At 51.6% G+C, this 22,182-nt stretch overlaps 1 protein-coding gene across 3 annotated transcripts; it reads right to left on the reverse strand.

Moving 5' to 3' along the window:
- Positions 1 to 658: 658 nt before the first annotated feature.
- PLIN3 (perilipin 3) lies at positions 659 to 22,176 on the reverse strand. Of its 3 annotated transcripts, none has more exons than XM_031437013.2 (8): positions 22,080 to 22,176; positions 19,604 to 19,685; positions 15,783 to 15,981; positions 15,503 to 15,585; positions 11,339 to 11,636; positions 5,942 to 6,141; positions 4,205 to 4,330; positions 659 to 1,480 (listed from the first exon to the last, which is right to left on the reverse strand). In XM_031437013.2, the coding sequence occupies exons 2-8, from the start codon at positions 19,667 to 19,669 to the stop codon at positions 1,040 to 1,042; spliced, it is 1,413 nt and encodes a 470-aa protein (XP_031292873.2). In that variant the 5' UTR covers positions 19,670 to 19,685; positions 22,080 to 22,176; the 3' UTR covers positions 659 to 1,039. The 3 variants fall into 3 exon arrangements, with proteins under 3 accessions (XP_031292873.2, XP_031292870.2, XP_031292871.2); XM_031437010.2 differs by having other exon boundaries at positions 659 to 1,483; XM_031437011.2 differs by having other exon boundaries at positions 659 to 1,483; positions 22,054 to 22,113.
- Between the last annotated feature and the right edge of the window lie 6 nt (positions 22,177 to 22,182).

Raw genomic sequence — 22,182 nt, forward strand, 5'->3', positions numbered from 1 at the left:
AGCCCCTTCCTCCATCCTCACAGCCAGCAGTGCAGCCTTTTCCCGTCCCAGATTCTGACTCTGCTCCCTTTCCAACCCTCCCGCTTCCCTCCCACGAGAACCCTGGTGATGAGGGTCACCCAGACAGCCCAGGACCACCTCATCTCTAGATCCTTAATCAAATCCCATCTGCAAAGTCCCCTTTGCCACATGAGGGAACACAGTCACAGGGCCCAGGGCCCAGGTCCTGGAAGTGTCCGAGGCTCAGCCTGCCACACGGTTCCCCAGCATGTCTGGAAAGGCCCAGAACAGGAAAAGCAGCAGGCTCCTCCCCTCCACTGGATGCCCAGGATGGGACACAGCGGGTGAGACTCCAGCACATGGGTCGGGGGGAGATGAGAGACCCCCACAGCCTGCTCCTGTCCAGGCCAAGCAAGTGTGCCGAGGGCGTCTCTGACAACCCAGACGGGCTTGTGCGAGGCACTGGGCGCTGACCTTCAGGCTCAGTGTCAGGTCCAGCCCTGATCCGTTCACTCCCTTGGGAACCAATCGAGGAAGCGGCAAAGAAGGCCACACAGAGACCCCACAGTTGCTCAGCTGCTGGGAAAAACACAAAAATGAACGCCCCCCTCCAACACACACACGCACACACGTGCACACATACACACACGGCCTACACTTAGCTGCAGGTAAAATTTATTAAGGCAACACTGGAGCTCCGGGCACCTACGGCTCGCAGGCCTCAGCCCCGTTCTGCTCGAGAATGAATGTCAGCTCCCCACCCCAGCCCGGAGTCCAAGCCCCTTAGCTAAAGGCTGATATGCAGGGGCCTGGGTGTAGAAAAGGGAGCGAGATGTAAGAACTATATTTCTGGTTTTTAAGGAGGAAAACACGTATTTTGGAATTTTCTAGAATTTTTTTTTTTCCCTGGAAACTTCTCCCCACCAACTGATGTGAGGTTCAGAACTCGCTTCCTCCAAGCTCAGAGAGGGTGAGGGACTGGTTGGTTCTGAGGACCTCACCCTCCCGAGGTGGCAGCTGAGATGAATGGCAGGAACATTTAGGAATCTGGTTCCAAGCAAGGCTCAGGGGTAGGGGGCTCAGTGCTGCCTGCCGGCCTTTCTGGGAGGACGGAGCCCCCCGAGCTCTTCTCCTGTCTCTCCTCCTTCTCTTCTGGGCCCTTCTCCACAACTCCGGGGGCAAAGGGCCCCACCAGCCACATGATGGGTGTGTTCTGGGCCACATACTCCACCATGTGGTCCAGGGCCTCTCGGGCCCTGGCCACCTGCTCGCGGCTCTGTGTCAGGACGCTGCTGGACAGGTCCTGGAAGGAGTGGACACCGGAGAAGGTGGCTTGGAGCTCCTCCACTTGGCGGCGAGCCTGCAGTGCCTGGTCCTTCACGTGGGTGGGCAGCCCCTGGAGGCTGGAGCCCAGTGAGGCACAGGTGGTCTGCAGCTGCTGGGCGACGTCACAGAACATGGTGAGCGTCTGGGACTCGACCTGCTAAGAAGGGAATGGGGTGGGAGATGATCAGGACCCTTTGCCTTGGGGTAAGTGGACCCAAAGCTTGGGAGAAGCTGTCAGGCACGGCAGTTCAGAATACCGACTCCTTCAAATCGTGTTGAGATAATCACCACTCAAACTAAAAAACAGCAGGGAGGGTGTAACTCAGTGGGAAAGCATGTGCTTAGCATGCATGAGGTCCTGGGTTCAATCCCAGTACATCCATTAAAAAAAAAAACAAGCAAAAAATAAAGTTGAAAAACAAGCACACACATTTTCCCCAGGAAAACAGCCAATAAGCATGTGAAAAGGTCTTCAGCTCCTTCACTCATTAGGGCACAGGGAGACACACCTCACCCCCACTGGGGCAGCTGAAGTCGAAAGGACAGATACTGGCAGGTGTTGGCGAGGACAGGGGGAAGCTGGAACCCCTGTATGTGGCTGGTGGCGCAGTCACTTTGGAAGACAGGCTGGCGGTCCCTCGAAGTGCTCAACTGTAGCTACACTATGACCGAGCAAGTCCGCTTCCAGGGGCCGGCCCAAGAGAAATGAAAGCACACGCCACGCAGAGACTCGTACATAAATGCTCAAAGCGGCGTTATTCACAGGAGCCCAAAGTGGAAACAGCCCGCATACCCGTCAGCTGGCCAATGGATGCACACAATGCGACCCAGCCACACATCAGAATATTCCTCAGCCATAAAATGGAGAGAAGCCCTGACACTCACCAGCACATGGAAGGACCCTGAGAACACAGTGCTCAGGGAGAGAAGCAGACAAAAAAGGACACACAGCGTGTGACTCCATGGGTGTGAGACGTCCAGAACAGGCCAGTCCTCAGGGACAGAGAGTGGATCTGTGGTTGCCAGGGAGCGGAGGAGGGTGGGAATGGGGCGTGGCTGCTAATAGGGACACCATCTCCTTCTGGGGTGACAAGAATTTTCTGAACGAATTGTGGCAATGGTTGCACAACCCATGAATATACTAAAAAACACTCAATTGTACACTTTTTTATATATTTATTTTTCTTGGGGGGGGAGGTAATTAGGTTTATTTATTTAGTGGAGGTACTGAGAATTGAACCCTAATGAACTTTAGTCAATTGTGAATATGTGAATTATATCTCAATAAAAATTTTTAAAAAATTTTTAACGGAGGTACTGGGAATTGAGCCCAGGACCTCGTGCATGAGGTCTACCACTGAGTGATACACCCACCCCTGTCAAAAATTTTAAAAGTACAAAATACTGAATTATATTTCAATAAGACTGTTTCAAAAAGTTTTTTAAAAATGAGAAGGTCTGGAAGAACTTTCTAGGCAGAAGTTGTAAACAGTAGGGGAGACTGCAATTTAGATCAAAGATCAGGTCCTTGAAAATTTCCCCAGCCAGGGAGGAGACTGGAGCGGCCTGGGATGTAAGACTTTGCCCTGAGCTCCGGCAGCTGAGGGCTCTGGACTTGAACCTGCCAGGGAAGGGCCAGTGAGAATCTCGCTCTTCCGGCTGCTGTGGTTCAGCAGCGGGCGGTGGCAGGGGGAGGGGACGGTTTTACGCAGTTTGGGTCTGAATGTTGAACAGTTTTGCATTTCTAGAGATTTTCATGGTATCTTTATGAATATCATTTTTGTAGCACTTACAACATGCCTTATATATCAGCTCATGTGTGTGTTTAAAATAACTCATATACCAGGAAACTCACCCTTTTAACTGTACAATTCAGCAATTTAGTATATTCACAAGGTTGGGCAACCACCGTCTCTAATTCTAGAACATCCCACCACCCCAGGAGAAACCCTTCCCAGGAGCAGCCCCTCCCACCCCCCTCCCAGCTCCCCACAACTGCTGCCCACTGTCTGTGTCTGCACTGGCCTGTTCTGGACGCCTCACATCTGCGGACTCACACGCTGCGCGTCCTTCAGTGTCTGCTTCTCCCTGAGCACCGTGCCCTCAGGGTCCGGCCCCGTTGTCCTGAGAGTCAGTTTCTCTCTCACGGCTGAGTCATGTTCCCATGTGTGGAGGGACACATTTGTTTATCCATCATCTACGGATGGACATTTGGGTCGTTTCCACTTTGTGGCTGTTGTGAAGCATGCTGTGAACGTGTATGTAAATTTAGTTCTTTTCACCTTAAAAACCCTGCAGAAGGTCCTGCAGCGCACTCACAGATGGGGAAACCGAGGCCCAGAGAGGTTAAGCTGAGAAGCTGCAGTGCTGGGACAGTCCTAAGACCGAGGCACTGCCATTTAGAATGAGGTGTCAGAATTGTTTACGGCACTGATTCAGTGAAAGCTGAGATGAGACAGCACAGGCGGCAAAAGTCAGGGCATGTACAGGAGGCCAACGCTTGGAAAAGCCTGGAGGGACCAGGGAACGTTAGTGAGAAGCTGTCACTAGAAGCCAGGTGGGGGAATGTGAAGGATGTGATGGGTGCCGAGATGGGGGAGAGAAGGAGTCAAGACTCAAGTAAATGGGGCACGGCTTAGAATTTAGCAGATCGAGACATATCCCTATCAAGCACCTCCTGGCTCAGAAGCAACACCCAGACTCAAGAGTGGAACTCCAGGAGGGCTTCCTGGAGGAGGTGTCATCGGGTCCTGAAGGCAGTTAATGGGAGGTGAGGCTGGGGAAAGTGTTCGAGGCAGGTAGGTCCATGGAGCAGAGATGCACAGAGGGGAGTCAGGGCCCCAAGCACCCTATGCCGCCCTCTTCTCCCTGCAGGTACCTCCAGCTTGGCCGGGTTTTCCTCTGCGCCCTGGAGTCGCTTCTGGTTCCAGCTGAGCCACATCTGGTGTAGTTTCTCCTGACCCTCCACCAGCTTCTGATCAACTCCCTGCTTGACGGTTTCCATCTGCAGCAGAGAGAGCAGTGAGAGAGGGTGAGTGCCTCGCAGCTTGACCAAAGTCAGCAGAGCCCCTGGGAATCCACAGGGATCGTGGGAGAGGCAGGATTTCAGAGGGAGCCTGGGGGCCTCCGTTCATCTGAGATGGGGAGGGGAGGGGGGCTGTTGCTCTCACACAGGGTTACCGTGGGCTGTGGGCGTCTGGGTCACCCGCATGCTCGTGCCCCGTGGTGCTGGCAAAGAAGAACTCGCCCAGATTCTCCGCAGCTCCTCCCATCTTGTCTGCTTCTCACCCCCTGCAGTGGGCCTGGCCCCCTGGCTGCCTTTGCAATGGAACGCGAGCAGGTGGAGCGCCAGCAGAGGCTGAGAAAGCACTTGCAATGGAATATTCCTCAGCCTCCAGAAGGAAGGAAATTCTGACACTCGCTACAGCATGGATGGACCCTGAAGGCAGGATGCTCAGTGAGAGAACCAGACACCCAAGGACAAATACTGAGTCCACTCACAGGAGGTCCCAGAGGAGTCAAACCCACAGACACGGCAAGTAGACAGTGGGGGCAGGGGCTGGGGAGTCAGTGTTCAATGTGGACAGAGTTGCAGTTTGGGAAGGTGAGAAAGTTCTGGAGATGACGGTGGGGACGGCTGCACAACAGCGTGAATGTGCTTAACGCCACTGAGCTGTGCGGCTGAATTTGGTTAAAATGGGCAATTTTGTTATGTGTATTTTGCCACAATTAAAAATATTAAAAAAAAAAAAAGAGGAGACAGTAAGTACTTAGTAGAAGTTAAGCAGAGAGGAAATAAATTAGGCATTTAGCTCTTTAGAGAACTGAAAAATTAAAAACCTCAGCGGGCAGGATTTGATTGCTAAGAGGCAAGAGGGCATCCTGGGAGAGGATGGAAACGTCCACACCTTGACTGCAGCAGGGGTCAACATGTGTAAAACTCCTCAACCGTACACCTTTTAAGGGGATGATTTTTACTATATGTAAACTATACCTCAATAGCAGTGACTTTAAGTAAGTATAGGAAGAGTGCTGATGCGTTCTCGCTGTGCCTGGGTCCCCTGGACCACAGCCCTGGTGGGGCTGGGGGAGCCTGAGCTAGCCTGACTGAGGAGGAGCCACATCACGGGGCTCAGCCTCCAGCCGACCTGTCCCGGGCTGAACTGCATCCCCTCCAAACCCACGTGTTGGAGCCCTAACCCCCAGGACCTCAGGATGTGACTGCATTTGGAGGTGGTGTCTTTACAGAGGTCATTAAGTTAAAATGAGGTCATGAGGGTGGGCCCTAATCCTGCATGTCTGGTGTCCTTATAAAAAGGGGAGATTAGGCCACAGACACACACGGAGGGACGACCACTTGAGGACACGGGGAGAAGACGGCCATCTGCACTCCAGGGAGAGAGGCCTCCAAATGAACCAGCCCTGTGACACCCCAATCTCGGACTCCCGGCCTCCAGAACCGCGAAGCAATAAACGTGTGTTGTCTGAGCTGCCGTCCGTGGGAGCCCGCCCAGGCAGACGTGCGGAGTGGTGAGGGCTGAGGCGCCAGTCTTGGGAGGGGTTGGCGAGCGTGCCTGCTGCCGGCCGGGGCCCCTGGGTCCCCCGCAGGCCTCACCAGGCTGAGCGCCTGTGACAGCTGTAGCAGGGCCTCCTGAGCCCTCTGCCTGGTGTGCTGAAGTTTGCCCAGAGAGTGAGCGTAGGCCCGCTGGCGCAGCCTCTCCGACAGGGAGCCCAGACGCACGAAGTAGCTCTGCTCCTGCCGCTGCCGGGACACCGAGGCGATGTCGAAGCCCTCCAGGGACGTAGCGAGGCGGGCTGCGGGGGGGCGGAAAGGCAGACGCACCATGAGGGCCGAGGTTATGATCAGGTCTGCCGCTCGCAAGTGGGAGAGGATTCCCTTTCTTGGTTTTCCCCATCTGCGAAATGGGTATGATGGGAAACGAATGTCCCAGGATCAAGAGACTGTAGACTTAGAGGGTCAGCAAACTCCAGCCCTCAGGCCACGTCTGCCCGCCTCTGGTTTTGTACGACCATGAATACAACCACACATATTCATTATAAGCTGTCTATGGCTGCTTTCAAACTACAACAGTGCAGTAAGTGGCCTCTTGGTCTGCAGAGATAAAAGTATACATTATCTGGTCCTTTACAGAAAAAAAACTGACTGATCCTGTATTAGAGCCCAGCAGATATTAACAGCAGTCACTCTTTCACAACGTCCTAGGTCTTTCACATGCATTCTTGTGAAATATTAACAACTCTATTCGAGAGGCACTGTTTTTACAGATGGGGCAACTGGGGCTCAGAGAGGTCAAGTGACTTGCTGAAAGTCACACAGCTGGTAAGCCACAAGTCAGGATCTGAAGCCTGGCCCCACGTTCTTAATCATGATACTTGATGGGAGAAGCCTGAGCCACAGAAGAACCATCTTCACAGCATTTAGAAAAGTCAGGACTATCTAGTCCAGAAATGCTCATAAAGTTACAAGACAACAGGACAGAAATCCACCTCTCTCGATAATTCGACCTGATCTTACCCTGCTCTCTTTAGACTTTAATATAGCAGTGATTTAAGTCTGAGCTTTGTAAGTAACCTGATCTGGGTTTGAATCCAGTCCCACTAGTTTGCCGACTTTCTAATGCCCTATGGCAGGGGCTGCAAATTATAGCCTCTGGGTCAAATGTCACCAGCCTTTATAAATAAAGTTTTATTGACACACAATCACACCCATGGGTTCGCCTATTGCCTAGGCTTTTGTGTTACAACGGGAGAGTTGCGTAGCTGTGACAGAGTCTGTATGGCCCCAAAAGCCAAAATTATTTATGGCCTGGCCTGTGTTGGAAAATGTTTACAACCCCCTGGTCCATGCAGAAATGACTTTGCCGGTAAGCCTCAGTTTCCCCTTATGTCCAACCACCGGAGTCAGAACTGCCTGAAAGATGAAATTTGGATTACCCTATGCTCAAAAAGGCACACAAATGAATGAACATTGAGCTACTTTTAGTATCTACTTATGGTTTGTATCTGGTAAGTGACAATGTTTCCTGCTAAAAGAATCTGGGAATGGGGATTAAAAGAAGAATATCAAATAAGCAGAACAGGGCATAGCAACACATGACCAAGATAACGCGAGGAAAGCGCTCTGGTCAGGCGGGAACAGCGGGCTGTGCTGGTGACTGAGTGAGCTTGCCTCTTCGGCCACATAAATAAGCCTCTCCTTTGGACTGGGCACTGCTCCAGAAATGAAAGATGGTAGAAAAATCAAGCAACAAAATCCCACAGCCTGCCCTTAACCCCTTGCTCAGTCAAGGTAAACATTCCATCAGAGGAATTCTGTTGTTTCTATAACCAGTATGAAACTCTGGAAGAATATACACTAATCCAGGGATTAATAAACTTTTTTTTTGTATGGGGCCAGCTCAGTCAACATTTTCAGCTTTGCAGGCTGGACTGTGCTTCAGTTAGTCAACTCTGCCCATGTGGTGCAGAAGCAGCCTTAGAATAAATGCAAATGAATGGGCATGGCTGTGTGCCAATAAAACTTTATTTACAAAAGCAGTCGGTGGGCTGGATGTGGCCCGGAAGTCATCTCACACAGTCACCTGGGGAAGAGGAGGTTACGGAAGAATTTCATGATGGCATTTAAAAAGACTGAACAAACTATATTCAACACCTTATAATAGCCTATAACGAAAAGGAACATGAGAAGGAATATATGTATGTATACCTGAATCGCTACGCTGTGCTCCAGAAACTAACACAACATTGTAAACCAACTATACTTCAATCAAAGAAGCCTTAACTCCAAAAAAATAATTAAACTGAAAATTAAAAACATAAAAACCTGAACAAAATACCAAACACTGGGGACATTAAGAGGCAGTAAAATTAAAATTGGCATTTTGAGGGAGGAGGGTATAGCTCAGCAATAGAGTGCATGCTTAGCACCCCCAGCACCTCCATTTAAAAAAAAAGAGTATGCTTCTGAAAAAAAAAAAAATAAAGCAGCATTTTGAGAAAAACAGGCTCTTCCCCAGTCTCCCACTAAAGGCAGGTTTGCAGAGACTAATTCAAAATCTGGCAACATTTTGAACTGACCCTGAGGTCCAGAACTTCTCCACAGCTTCCGGGAGCCCCGGCTCTCTGCCCTTGGAAGTGAAAGCAGCTTTGTTATCTAGGCCAAGGAGGTCTGGCAGAGACCGGGCATGTCTGAGCAAGCCGGCAGGGCCCCTGGAGGGGGTGGCGCCCTTGGCACAGGAGAGGACCCGGAGAGGGGGTGGGGAGCAGGGCTGTTCTCCTGGCCTGAGCCACAAGCAGCATCCTAGCTCTAACTCGGTGCTACAAGAGCTCATGTCCTTGCCCACAGGCCACCCCAGTACCCCGAGCACCAGTGTGCAGTGACTTCACCCTTAGTGGATGGACACAAAGGAAAAGCGCAGAAAATCAAAGCTGGTCGGACAGATCTGTCCTCCGCAGTGTCTCCCAGCAAACCCTGCCTCTTCTACTTTCAGGTGCCAAGACCCACAGCCGAGTCTTACTCGGTCTGAGCACTATGAGGAGTCAGTAGGCCCTGAACTTGGGGTCCAGGATGGAAGACATCAGCCAGGGCCCTTCGCTCAAGAAGTGCAGGGTCAAGTTTTGAAAACTCGAACAAGTGACATGCTACACTCAAGACACATGCCAAAGGACTTAAGATCACCCGCCTGGAACATCGCCCTGCCTGGAACAGCTAGTTTCTCCAGAAAGCAAGGGAACACTGCTTTCTGCCGAGGATTCCCAGGGAGAATCATGAGGGCTCAGAGCCAACTCAAAGGGGGTTCCAAGCAATCGAAAATGATGGGACAAATGAAGTGTCAATAAAACAAGTACCTCGGATAGGAAGATACTGTGTTAATACATGGGTTCAAACCTATAGCATAAAAACTCGCTGTCCTCCGGTGGAGGGTACTGTTGACTACGTGATGCCAAATAAAGGGGAGGAAGTTGGCCATTTGTCCTGCTTTTCCTCTGTAAACTGGACCTTGGGGGAATCAAAACTGCAACACAGAACTTCGTCCAAGGAAGTTTCCAGCTGACACAGAGAGAAGTGCTACAACCGAGGACAGCGACACCTTGCAGTCCCAGTGGGTAGAGATTGGAGATAATGATTAGGAGCCGCCCACCCATTAGGGAACCACGTGATTCCATGTCTACGAAGTTCTGGAACAGGCAAAGCAGTGGTTCTCACCTGAGGGTGATCCTGCCTCAAGGGGACACTGGGTTATGTCTGGGGATGTCTGTGATTGTCACGTTGGGGGGGTCCTGGCATCCAGTGGGTGGGGGCCAGGGAGGCTGCTCCACACCCCACAGTGCCCAGGACGGCCCCCCCCACAGAGGACGACCCGATCCCGATGACCACAATGGCGCATTTGGGAAACCCTGATCTACTCTGTCTTCAACTCTTTCCAGTTGTTGCAAATGTTTGGCAACTCATTCAAACAAAGCTCTGGCCAAAGCTGGAGCCGAGAGACTGCTCCCTCTGAATGGAGGTGGGGTCCAGTTACACGTGGCCTCACCAGCCCTCGCTCCCTTGCTGCTGTGGGCGCTGGAGTCTGCAACGCTGGCACGGCTGGAAGTTCCCGGCACACCCAGCTCTAGGTGGGGCCAAGACCAACCGCAAGAGCCAGGGGCATGAGACCATGACTAGGACTGGCTGCTTGATCTCAGCAGTTTCATCCCCAGTTTATCTATTTCCCGTCATTCCTGCCACCACCTGGTCCAGCACCATTACCACTCACCTAGACTAGAATAGTCATCTGAACCCTGACTCTGGCTCCCACCCCTGCACCCCAGCCTGTCCTCCCTGCAGCAGCCACCAGAGGGCGCCTGTGAGCATCCAAGTCAGGCCCCGCCCTCCTCTGCCCACAGCCCTCCAGGGCTCCCACCCATTAGGGGGTAAAAGCCCTCATCTCCCCTGAGGCCCCCAAGGCCCTGCACAACCTGACCTGTCCCCGCCCTGCCCTCTCCTTCTCCCTCTCTCACTGCTCCAGACACAAGGGCTTCCTCACTGTTCCTCCCACACACCAGGCATGGTCCTGCCATCCTGCCCCTGGGTCTGTTTTCCACGCATCTCTGCCCTGACATCTGCACAGATGGTCCCCTCCCTCTGTACACGTCTGGCAAACGTCACCTCCTCAGAAACCTCTCCTTTAACCTGACTTCTGTATACTTTAGACTGCAGGTTCCATGAGGGCAGAACTTTGTTCACTGATGTATCTCTAGGATCTAGGAAGTGGGCTTGGCATACAGTTGGTGCTCAAGAAACACCTGAACAAATAGATGCCGGTGGGGGAGGGGGGAATCAACAGAGAAGTGGTTGAATGATTTTATCTGGGGATTTGAGCACCTGCTGAGTGCCAGGCCCCATTCCAGACATGGGACACAGCTTCTGCTTTGTGGAATTAATGACCAGTGCCAAAGAGAAAAGACAGAGCCGAGCCGGCAGGCGAGGGGCTCATGACACAATATGAACGAGCGACCGTGCAATTTTAGAGGCCTTATAGGGAGATGGCACTGGAGTACAGAGCTGGAGGTGGAAGGGAACAAGCCATCTGCGTGTTAAGGGAATAGAGTTCCTGGTAGAGAGAACAGCCAGTGCAAAGGCCCTGGGGTGGGAACACTGTCCAGGATCAGCAAAGAGGCCGAGTGTGCCTGGAGCAGAATGAATGAGGAGAGGTGGGCAAGTATAAGAGGGCCTCATGGAGGAATTGGGCATTTACCAGAGGGAGGTGGGGAGGTGGGGGCTCTGGAGGGCTGTGGGTAGAGGCAGGGCCTGACCTGAGTGCTCACAGGTTCCCTCTGGTGGCTGCTGCAGGGAGAACAAACACCGGGAACCAGGGCAGAGGAAGTGAGCCCTGGGTGGCTCAGACGGGGAGGGTGACGTTGGATGGGGAGAAGTGGCAGGGACGAGACCATGTGATGAGAGGGACCCCTTGTCGAGAGGTCTGGGGAGGGGCCCCAGGCCCACCCTTACCGAGCTCAGCATCCGTCATGGGCAGGTGGTTGTCCACCCACTCCTCCGACTTGCCCAGCACCGTGTCCACCCCACTCAGCACCATCTGGCCCACGCGGGACCCCATGACTGAGTGGACGCCGCTGGTCACCACGGACTTGGTCATGTCCACACCGCTCTGCACAGCACCCCGGGTCACATCCACTGCCTCTGTCACTCGGGAAGCCACTGTGTCCTTGGCACTGGACACCGTGTTGGACACAGCCTCTCGGGCCCCCAACACCTTAGATGACATGAGCTCCTTGGTGTCCGCCAGGACCTACAAGAAAGGCCAGCATCAGCATCTCTGTCCTCCCTTCGCACCTGGGCGCCCACCCTGCACCCTAACCCCTGCTGGGCCAGAGGGAGCAGTTCCAGCTCCTGGGTGACCCTGAAGGGTGGGGACAGTTAAGATCCCGTGATCTGGAGCTGGACGGCCTGGTAAGAGTCCTTGGCTTGATATGACCCAGCTGTGTGGTCTCAGGCAAGTCATTCTACCTCTCTGTCTCCATTTCTTCCTCCCGTGGTGTTATGGGCTGAACTGTGTTGAAGCCCTAACCTCCAGGACCTCAGAATGTGACTGTACTCGGCGATGAGATCTTTACAGCAGTAGTTAAGGTAAAAGGAGGCCATTAGAGTGGGTCCTAATCCAGTCTGACTGGTGTCTTTATAAGAAGAGGAGATCAAGACACAGACACGCACAGAGGGGAGACCACATGAGGACGGAGGGAGAAGACGGCCGTCTGCAAGCCAAGGTGAGAGGCCTCGGGAGAAACTAGCCCTGCCAACACCTTGATCTTGAACTTCCAGCCTCTACGATTGGAAGAAAATTAATGTCTGTTGTTTAAACCCCCAGCCCTCCCCCAGCTGTGGCACTTCGTTACGCAGCCCTAAGTGGCTAAGACACAACGGTGGGAACAGTGCCCGGCTCAGCCATGGGATCAGCACAACAGCGGAAACGACAGACATCCGTGGAAAGGACCACTCCAGTCCCGCACTGGGGGGGTAATCCTATTTGGATCACTGTGCTAAGTCCCTCAGGACATTGCTTCTCATCTGGGATGGTTCTGCCCCCACCCAGGGGACGCTGGGCAGCATCTGGGGACATCTGTGGTCCCCACAGCTGGGAGGCTTCTGGCATCACCTGGGCAGGGAGCCAGGGAGGCTGCTCCACACCTCACAGCACCCAGGACGGCCCTGCAGAGGATGACCTGATGCCAGCGTCAGTGGTGCCGAGTGGGAGGGACCCTGCTTTAGAATGGGACGCTCAGCTACACTAAAGGAGAGACTTTAGGCACGTGCCCAAATAACCAAACATTTTCTTTATTAACTGCCAACTTAACACAGTAAACCTTAAACTCCCCGCAGCAAACGGGTGACATGCCCAAAACATCAGTGCATTCTGTGGATTCCTGAAGCTCCTATTAAAACGTTAAGAGCCAACACTCAAAAAAAAAAAAAAAAAAAAAAAAAGAGCCAGCACTCAGTATGAACCAGTCAGCGTTCTGAGCCCTCAGGTGATGCCCCTTCAGCAAACCTCCAAGACACGTACTCATTCCACAGAAGAGACATCAAGGCTGAGCAGCTTGTCTGAGGGCTGTCCAGGTGCTAAGGGGCAGAACCTGGACTTTAACCTGATATTTTGATTCTACAGCTTTTCACCTTAACTAGTCAATAAGACAGTCAGGAAATCAGTAACTTTTTCCAGGAAGAGCAAATATTTTCAGCTTTGCAGGCCACAGGGTCTCTGTCGCAACTACTGAACCCCGGCAGTGTAGAGCAAAAGCAGTCATGGACGATGTGTTAACCACTGGGTGCGGCTGGGTGCCAATAAAACTTTATTTACAAAAACAGGGGGCGGGGCCAGATTTGCCCACCTCTGGAATCGCTTTTCATTGTATCCTTGGAGAGGCAGCTCCAGCACACAGCGGGTACTCATTGATCAACGCCTAGGGTTCTAAGTCTTTCAATAGATCTCTATGCCTAGAGTATGCTGGAAAGTTAAAAATCACGCTGGTTTCTGGTCCTACTCTTCTAAGCTGGCACCTGTCTCAACACCTTGACCCTCCTACTCACGGGAATTAGTCTCTTTTGGGGGAAAAAGGCGTGACTGTCAGGTGTGAACACCAGCACAAAGCTCACTGAGCACAATGTGTGCTCACACTGGCCTGGGTTCAGGTCTCAGCTCTGACAACACCGCTGTCCCACAGAACCAGGGAAAGCTACCTCTTCCCGGAGGGGGACCTCCTAGGGCCCACATCAAGACAGCCTCCCACACAGCCAAGAGCTCAGAGTGGCTGCCCTGCTGGACACCCTTGTAGAACACCACCCTGAGCTCAGCCCTTCTATAAATGGAAGGAATGCTGGCCAGCTGAGGCCCCAGCAGGACAGGAGGAGAGCGCGAGTATCCAGCCCTGAGGAGGTGGCTCCTGGGCCATCCTTCTGTGGACGTGGCAGTTTTCACCTCCCGTCATGCTCAGCTTATTAACAGCCTCTCGGCTAAGACGGGTTCAAGTCCTGTTCCAAAGCTCCCTAGTTCTGTCCTTTTCCGTCTAAACGGGACGGGTGTGCCCCCAGGGGGACATGATGAATAGCAGTCCTTGGCCAACAGGAGGTGCTCAATAGCTAGCAGGTGAATAAGCTGCTTGACAAAACAGGTGGTCTCAGCAAAGAGCCGCAGGGACCTGGATGAGTGGCTGGCCGCACCCAGTCTCCCCACCAGGAAACACCTATTTCTGGTGGGAGAATTCCCACGATGAACAGGTATGCCTGAGCATGGCACTTCTGTCCCACCAGGCAAAAATGGAGAGAGCACGTGAGCATTTAATAAGCATGTACTATGTGCCAGGCTGGATGAGGGGCTCTGGACAGAGCAGCAAAGCAGACAGCCTGTGCCCTCGCCCCAGCTGGGGAGGCAAATAGGCAATTAGATTCCACGCTGTCTGAAGCGTTTTTTAAATGCTAAAGCAACTCATGAATAATGCTGCAATGAGCATGCAGGTACAGCAGCCAAAAGGTGGAAATGACCCACGGGTCCATTGATGGAAGTGTGGATAAACAAATCACGCTTCCCCCAGAAATTCTGACACCTGCTACAAGATGGATGAACACTGAGGACATGATGCTCAGAGAAATAAGCCAGACACAGGACAGATACTGTCTGATTCCACTCAGGAGGTCCCGAGAGGAGTCAAATCCACAGAGACAGAAAGTAAGATGGTAGGGGCTAGTGGTTGGTGGGAAGGAGGTAAAGGGTGTGGGGTTTCTCTCTGGGGAGATGAAAATGTTCTAAAATGGATGGTGATGGCTACACCATCTGAATGTACCAAAACCACTGGATTGTACACTTTAAATGGGCAAATTGTACAGGACATGAGTCATAGCTCAGTGAAGCTGTTAAACCAAAAGGCTGCAGCAGCGCCCCAGGACCATGCCGACTAAGATGGGAGCCACAAGCTGCATGTAGCTATTTCAACTTAAAACAATTAAAATTGGCTATTTAAAATTTAAAATGATGAAAATGAGTCACTAAGTTCCTCAGCCTCACTAGCCACATTCTGAGGGCCCAGCAACCACATACAGCTGTTGGTTTCTGTACTGGACGAGGCAGAGAAAGAACATGTACAAAGTTCTGGTCCACAAAGCAGGAACAGCACGTGCAAAGACCCTGGGGCAGCACTGAGATGGGTGTGGTCACTGTATTTGTCTCCCCGGCTGGCCGCCCCAGAATGAAAGTTCCAGGAGGGCAGGGACTCAGTTTCCACCACTGTGTCTGGTACATGTGGGCACTGATGTTACTGAACAAGAGGATGGAGGCCCTGGCGGCTGGAATGGAGCAAGTGAGGTGGGCAGGAAGGGCAGGGAGGTAGTGGGGCCAGACCAGGTAGGGCTACGTCGGCCATGAGAAGGGCTTTGGCTTTTGTTCCGTGCAAGGTGGAAGACACCAGGGGGTCTGGGGTACACCCTGTTAGTATTTAGAATGTTTCTCCAGCTGCCTGTTGGGGGTGAGGGGGACAGACAGAGGAGGGGTCAGCGAGGAAGTTGTCACACTTGTCTGCTCTGTTTAAGGTGAGACTCCATACCCAGGTAGGCCCCGTCTCAGCTGAGCAACGCCCCCTCCCCACCCGCATGACAGAGGTCAGTCACCTTCTCCGGCGGCTGCTGCAGGATGGGCAGATTCTCCTCCAGCTTGTCCAGCCCCCTGTGGGCGTATTCGCTGGCGGATGTGACTACAGGAGTAGGTGGGTAGGGGTGGGGGCAAAAGAGACAGTTGATGGTTACCGCGCATGCGCATCCCCGGAGGCAGAGAAGTTCGGGCGCTTGGGGGAGGGGCCAGAGGTGGGCAGGCCCCGCCCCCGCCCCCGCCCCGCGCCCTGTCACTGAACAGCCAGGAGGGGAGGGTCCGCGCTCTGCCGGCTTCACTCACGCTGGGGCTCCAGCTTGGACAGGATGGGCTGGGCCCCGCTGACCGCCGCCGCCGTGAGGGTCTTCACGCCCTTCTCCGCCGCATCACAGACGGTCTTGACGTGCGGGTAGCTCTCCTTGGTGGACGCGTAGGCGGCGGACACCATGTGGCAGGTGGAGCTGATGAGGGGCATGCTGGCCACGCGGTCCACCACGCTGGGCTACGGGGAGGCGCGGCTCAGGCCGGGGAAACGGCTCGGTTCTCCACCTCGCTCTGCACCCACGCGGTGGAACCAGCCAGGAACTCGGGGTTCCGCCATGCACTTCCTTTCTCTCCGCCCTGCAGCTCATTTGTCTGAACGCGCACTTGGTGCCGACCGTCTGCCAGGTGGCGACAGGACACAAGAGCCCCACTGTCCTGGAGCTCAGGGTCTAAAACTCAGATCAGCAAACTATGGCCCTGAGGCCAAGTCCCGCCCACCACCTGTTTTTTGTTGTTGTTTTTTTTTTAATTCTTGTCTGGTTTCTTCCTAACGACATTGTTGCAATCTAGTTCGCACATCATAAAATTTCACCATTTAAAAATGCACGATCCAGAGGTTTTGAGTGTATTCACAAGGTTGTGCAACCCTCATCACTGACTAATTCCGGAACTTTGTCATCACTCCAAACTCCGACCCTATTAACAGCCACTCCTCATTCTCCACTCCTTCCTGCCTCTGGCAACCACTAATCTCTGTTTCTGTGGATCTGCCTGTTCTGGAAGTTTCACATAAATGGAATCACACACCAAGGGGCTTTTTGTGTCTGGCCTCTTTCACTGAGTAATGTTTTCAAGGTTCATTCATGTAGTAGCATGGGTCAGTGCTACATTCTTTTTTTTTTTTTAATTGTGGAAAAAAACACATAAAATGTACCATTTAAACCAATTTTAAGTGCACAGCTCAGTGGCATTAAGTACCATTCACCCTGTTGTGTAACCATCCCACCATCCATCTCCAGGCCTTTCTCATCTCTCCAAACCGAAACTCTGTCCCCATGAAACACTGACTCCCCATCCCCCCCCAGCCCCTGGCCCCCACCTTCTACTTTCTACCTCTTGGATTTGACTCCTCTAGGGACCTTCTATAGGTGGGATTACACAGTATTTGCCTGGCTTCTCAGAACAAATCTGCAAGGTTCATCAATGTTGCATCGCATGTCACTACTGCATTCTTCTACGTGGCTGAATGATATCCCATTGCTAGCTGGTTTTGTAAATAAAAGTTTTGTTGGCACTCGGCCACAGCCATTCCTTTACGTACTGAATATGGCAGCTCTTACCCTACAAGAGCAGAACTGAGTAGTCGCGATACCTCTTCTGAGCCTCAGTTTCCCCATCCATAAAATGGGAATTCATTCCTGTCCTGAAGGAATTGCCAAGATGACCCGTGTGAAAATGAAATCAGAAGACAACTCTCACAGTATTATTTCAATTTTACAGAAGGGTAAACTGAGGCATGGAAAGGCTAAGTAAGTAAGTCACCCAAGGTCACAAAACCAGCCACTGGTGAAGCTGGACTTGATTCAGGCAGTCCTCCTCCAGGGTTTATCCAGGAGGTCTCTTCAGAAGCCAATCCTGAATTTACCACCCAATTCAGCAATTCTGTTCCTAGGGAATCTACCCTAGACACAGGAAAACACAGGTCCACATAAAACTGCTACATAAATGTTCATAGCAGCCTTATTCATAATGGCCAAGAAGTGGAAACCACAACCCAAATGTCCATCAACTGCTGAGTGGATAAAGAAAATGTGGAATAAGGCATGTTTTTAAAAATATATCACCTCAAAAAAAAAATCACCTCCAAATGGCTGATAGGTACAAGAAAAGATTCTCAACATCATAATCATTAGAGAAATGTAAGTCAAAATTACAAAGAGATACGACCTCACACCCCACAATGGCTGGAATGGCTACTATCAAATAAACAGAAATTAGCAAGTGATGGTGAGGATGTGGAGAAATTGGAACCCTTGCCCACTGTTGCTGAGAATGCAAAATGCTGTGGCTACTGTGGAAAACATTATGGTTGATTCCTTAGAAAACTAAAAACAGAATGACCATTTGATCCAACAATTTCACTTCTGGGTATATAAACAAAAGAACTGAAAGCAGAATCTCAAAGAGATAGTTGTATTCCCAAGTTCAAAGCAGCATTATTCACAATAGCTAAAATGTGGAAGCAATCCCAAGTGTCCATCGACTGATAAATGAATAAACAAAATGTGGTTCATCCACACAATGGAATATGATTGAACCTTAAAAAGGAAGGAAATTCTGACACTCACTGCAACATGGATGAACCTTGAGAACGTGACGCTCAGTGTAATAAGCCAGACACGAGAGGACAAAGACTGTGTGATTCCACTTATGAGGTACGTAACACAGAAGGTTCTACATTCATAAACTGATTCTTATTCTACTTATATGAGATGTCCAGAATAGGTAAATCCACAGGCAGGAAGCAGATCAGTGGTTGCCAGGGACTGGGGGAAGAGGAGAACGAAGTGACTATTAACAGTTACGAAGTTTCCACTTGGGATGATGGAAAAGTTCTGGAATTAGGTAGTGATGATGGTAGTACACTGGGAATATACTTAATGCCACTGACCTGCACACTGCAAAATAGGTAAAATAGTGTATTTTTATGTGTATTTGACCCCAATTTTATAAAAGGAACGAAGCACTAACAAGCTACAACATAGATGAATCTCAAAAACATACAATCTTATGGTTACCGGGGAAAAGGGGTGGGAAGGGATAAATGTGGGAGTTCAAGATTTTGAAATATTAAATACTATATATAAAAAGAGATGAAAAATAAATTTCTTCTGTAGAGCACAGGGAACTATGTTCAATATCTTGTAATAACCCTTAATGAAAAAGAATATGTGTGTGCGTGTGTGTGTATATATACATATATATATGACTGGGACATTGTGCTGTACACCAAAAACTGACACATTGTAACTGACTATACTTCAGTTAAAAAACCAAAACAAAACAAAACATGCTCAGGGAGAGAAGCCAGACACAAAAGGGTTTCATATCATATGTTTCCATTTATATGAAATGTCCAAAATAGGCAAATCCAGAGAGACAGAACCTAGATGAGTGGTGGCCCAGGAGGAGCGGGAACAGGGAGTTGACTGTTAATGGGTCTGGGGTCTCTTTTGGGGCAGATGAAAAATGTCTTAACTGTGTGGTGGTGATAGCTATCTAACTTGGTAGTTAACTAAAATCATTGAGTAGTACCCTTCCTAGGGGTTAATTTTATGGTATGTGAATCATACCTTATTTTTAAAAAGTTGTTTATTTTTATTTGTTTCTCAGGGGGAAGGTAATTAAGTTTATTCATTTAATTATATTTTTAATGGAGTTGCTGGGGATTGAACCCAGGACCTTGTGCATGCTAAGCACATGTTCTACTACTGAGCTATACCCTCCCCCCCACAAAAAACGCTATTTATTAAAGGGACCTTCATTTAAATTGGGGAGAGGAGGTGGAAGAGAGACTGACTTCCTAGGAGGAGGACCTTAAGAGAACCTGCAGAGACAGGGAAGATGTGTCTGGGGGAGCTAGGCAGCTTCAGAGTGGTACTCCTGTTCTCCCAAGAGCCCTTGGCATCCCCAGTTCTCCTACCTCCATCTGCTAGTGGGGAGCCAGTTAGGGCTTGTACGATGGCTCTCTCCAGCCCACTCAGAAGGGTATTGCTCGAGCTTCCTGCGCTGCCAGCAGCTCGCTGCCGTGGCACCGCCACGAGGGAAGATGCATCCCACAGACCACAGACCTTCCTCACCTGCTGTACTGGTTCTTCTGCTGTCACCTGGGTGCTGGCGGCAGCTTCTGTCTCGTCAGTAGACATTTCTCAGACGCAGGAACTGTGAATAGAAGGACTAGTCAGGGCACAGCCTGCTCCCTCCAGGGGGAAGCCAGATTTACACTGCCCTCTGACCACCTCGTCACCACCATCTCCTAAAGCCCTGCTCACAACCCTTAACACGCCTGTTCAGAGTGGGCGCTGGCTCAGCGGGGCAGAAGTCTGCTGGTCTGACAAGCTCCCAGGTGCGGCTGGTGCAGCCGGCCACCAGGCCACACCCAGACGGGCAAGGTCTGCACACAGCCCTCCAAGGACTCTAGGGGACACTTACTATGTGAACCCTCTGTGGACGGCAATTTGTCAGTTACCACCGGGTTTCAAGAGGCATATTCCCTTTGACCCAGAAACCTCATTGCGGGGACAGCCCCACACCTGTACTGCCACGTGGACTGAGGTGTATGTACCTGTGTTAGCCACAAGAAGACACTGGAAACAACCTGGTTGCCCAGCAAAAAGAGACTAAAGAAAGTAAGAGTGGTAGCCCAGGGCGGTGGCAAAACAAAGAGTAGAAACTTACATGTAATTGACAAGGTTAAGATATTGTGAGGAGACAAAAGATGTGAGTGGGGTTAAAGTTTTTGCTTGTATTTGCACAGAATCTTTAAAGAGTTAACAGTGGCCACCTTTCAGGGAGGAAGAATGGGTAGCTGGGGCGGGCCTCAGACTTTTGAGCCAGGTAGATAACATTACCTGTTCCAAAAAAACAGTTAGGCTTAAAAAAAAAGTTAGACCATGCCTGACCACTTTGTAGACCAGTCAGGTCAGACTCAGGGATGTGGGGAGGGCGAAGGAGGCTCCCCAGTCGAATCTAATGGACACGTTTGCAGGCACCATGGCAGCCACAGGTGTGCTCCACTTTCCTGGCCAGGTGAGATGAGAGCATTTTCAGATTAGATTTCAGGAGTCCCAGCTCTAGCCATGCTGTGCTATGTTGGGCAACAAGCAACCTCTCAGCTGGCCTCACTCCTCTCATCTCTGTAAAATGGGGCTAAAGGTAGTACCTGCCTTAAAGCTGGTTCCCCAGGCAATTCCGGGGTGAGCCTGTGGAGAACCCCTGACCTTGAGTCTGAGCGTTTCCTTCCAGACACAAGTTTTGCCATCCCCGCAAGTGGAATCTGGCAAACTGATGTTTTGAGGGCACCAGTTCTGGAGTTCAAACAGGGTTCTAATCTGGGCTTTGCAACTCCTTAGCTGTGGGGGCTTGGAAAGACAGTACCTCCTCTGGGAGTGTCGCTTGCCCCATCTATGGGGTGGGGATAACCATTCCCAGCTTAGAGTCCCTATGGATTGGACGAGAGGCTGCATATATGTCACTTAGCTTGGTGCCTGAAACATAGTAGGTGCTCAATAAACAGATCCATTTCACACCACTCTGCCTGCCACATAGAAACAGTGGAGCCAGCCAGGAATGAGCCTCTGCTTGGTACAAAAGTTACCCAACTGGGAAGTGGGGCAAGGAGGCACACCTACCCCTGGTGATCATCACCTTACTCCTTTCTTTCTCTCACCTTCCCTGGGCAGCTTAGAGGTCCTCCCTCCCATCTCCTTTGGCCATCAATCCCTCTGGAACCGGCTTAACCAAGGGCGGCCATTGCGGATGTCAAACACCCCCAATACAGTCCTTGGGGTCAGCAACCTGCCTGGCCCTGGCCCCAGCTGTGAGAGCAAGAGTTGGTGGGTACTGGCTGGAGTCACGTAGCCGTGCAGCTGCAGGCAGGGCTGCTAAGATCCAACTTCCAAAATTCTCCAGGCCCAGGCAGTCATTTTTCAAAGGTCCCAAGGACACCTACAAGGGGTAGGCCTTCTCATCCGCCACTTTGTGCAATCCATTGACCACAAACCCCCAGTTAAAGGGGGGCGGGGTTTGCCCAAGACCTCATCAGGGTCAGCTGCTGGGCCAAAAGGAGAGCAAGGGTGAGGCCAAGCCCCAGGCGGTCAAACCATCTGAAGGGGAGGGGGCTTTGCTAGGCAGAGGGATTGCCGCTGGATGGGGTGGGTGGGGTGCCGCTCTGAAGACCGGGGAGGGCAGAGTTTCTGTGCGGAAAGGAACGGGCTGCGGCTTGCCTCCAAAGTGTGTTTGTAAAGCAAGAGAATGTGGTTTGGGACTGGAGACTTTGCCCCCGCCTTGATAATGCCACATCGAAGAAGCTTTTTCGTGCGCCCCCCACCGAAAATCCCAGATATTGAGAGGAGAGAGTTTTAAAGTCTGAGCCTTTTTCAGAAGTTGGAATTTTGGTGGGGGGAGGAGTGCTCAGCCCAGGTTGTAGACCCCCTCCCCTGGCCGCGGAGACAATCAGAGCCCGAGGGAAGGTCCTCCCCGCCCCTTCCTCCCTTGGGGCGCACCAAGACTCGGCGGCCCCTGCCCCCACCTCAATCCGGGGACCCCGCCTCTCACCGCAGTCAGCGAGACGTCCAGGGCGTGGCAGCCACTACTTGTAGGCCAGCTCCAAAACTGTCCTAACCCAGCGCAAGGAGGGCCTTTTATATTTGGGGGCGGG

The sequence above is a fragment of the Camelus dromedarius genome, chromosome 27 (assembly GCF_036321535.1).
Source record: "Camelus dromedarius isolate mCamDro1 chromosome 27, mCamDro1.pat, whole genome shotgun sequence".
NCBI classification, from domain to species: Eukaryota; Metazoa; Chordata; class Mammalia; order Artiodactyla; family Camelidae; genus Camelus; species Camelus dromedarius.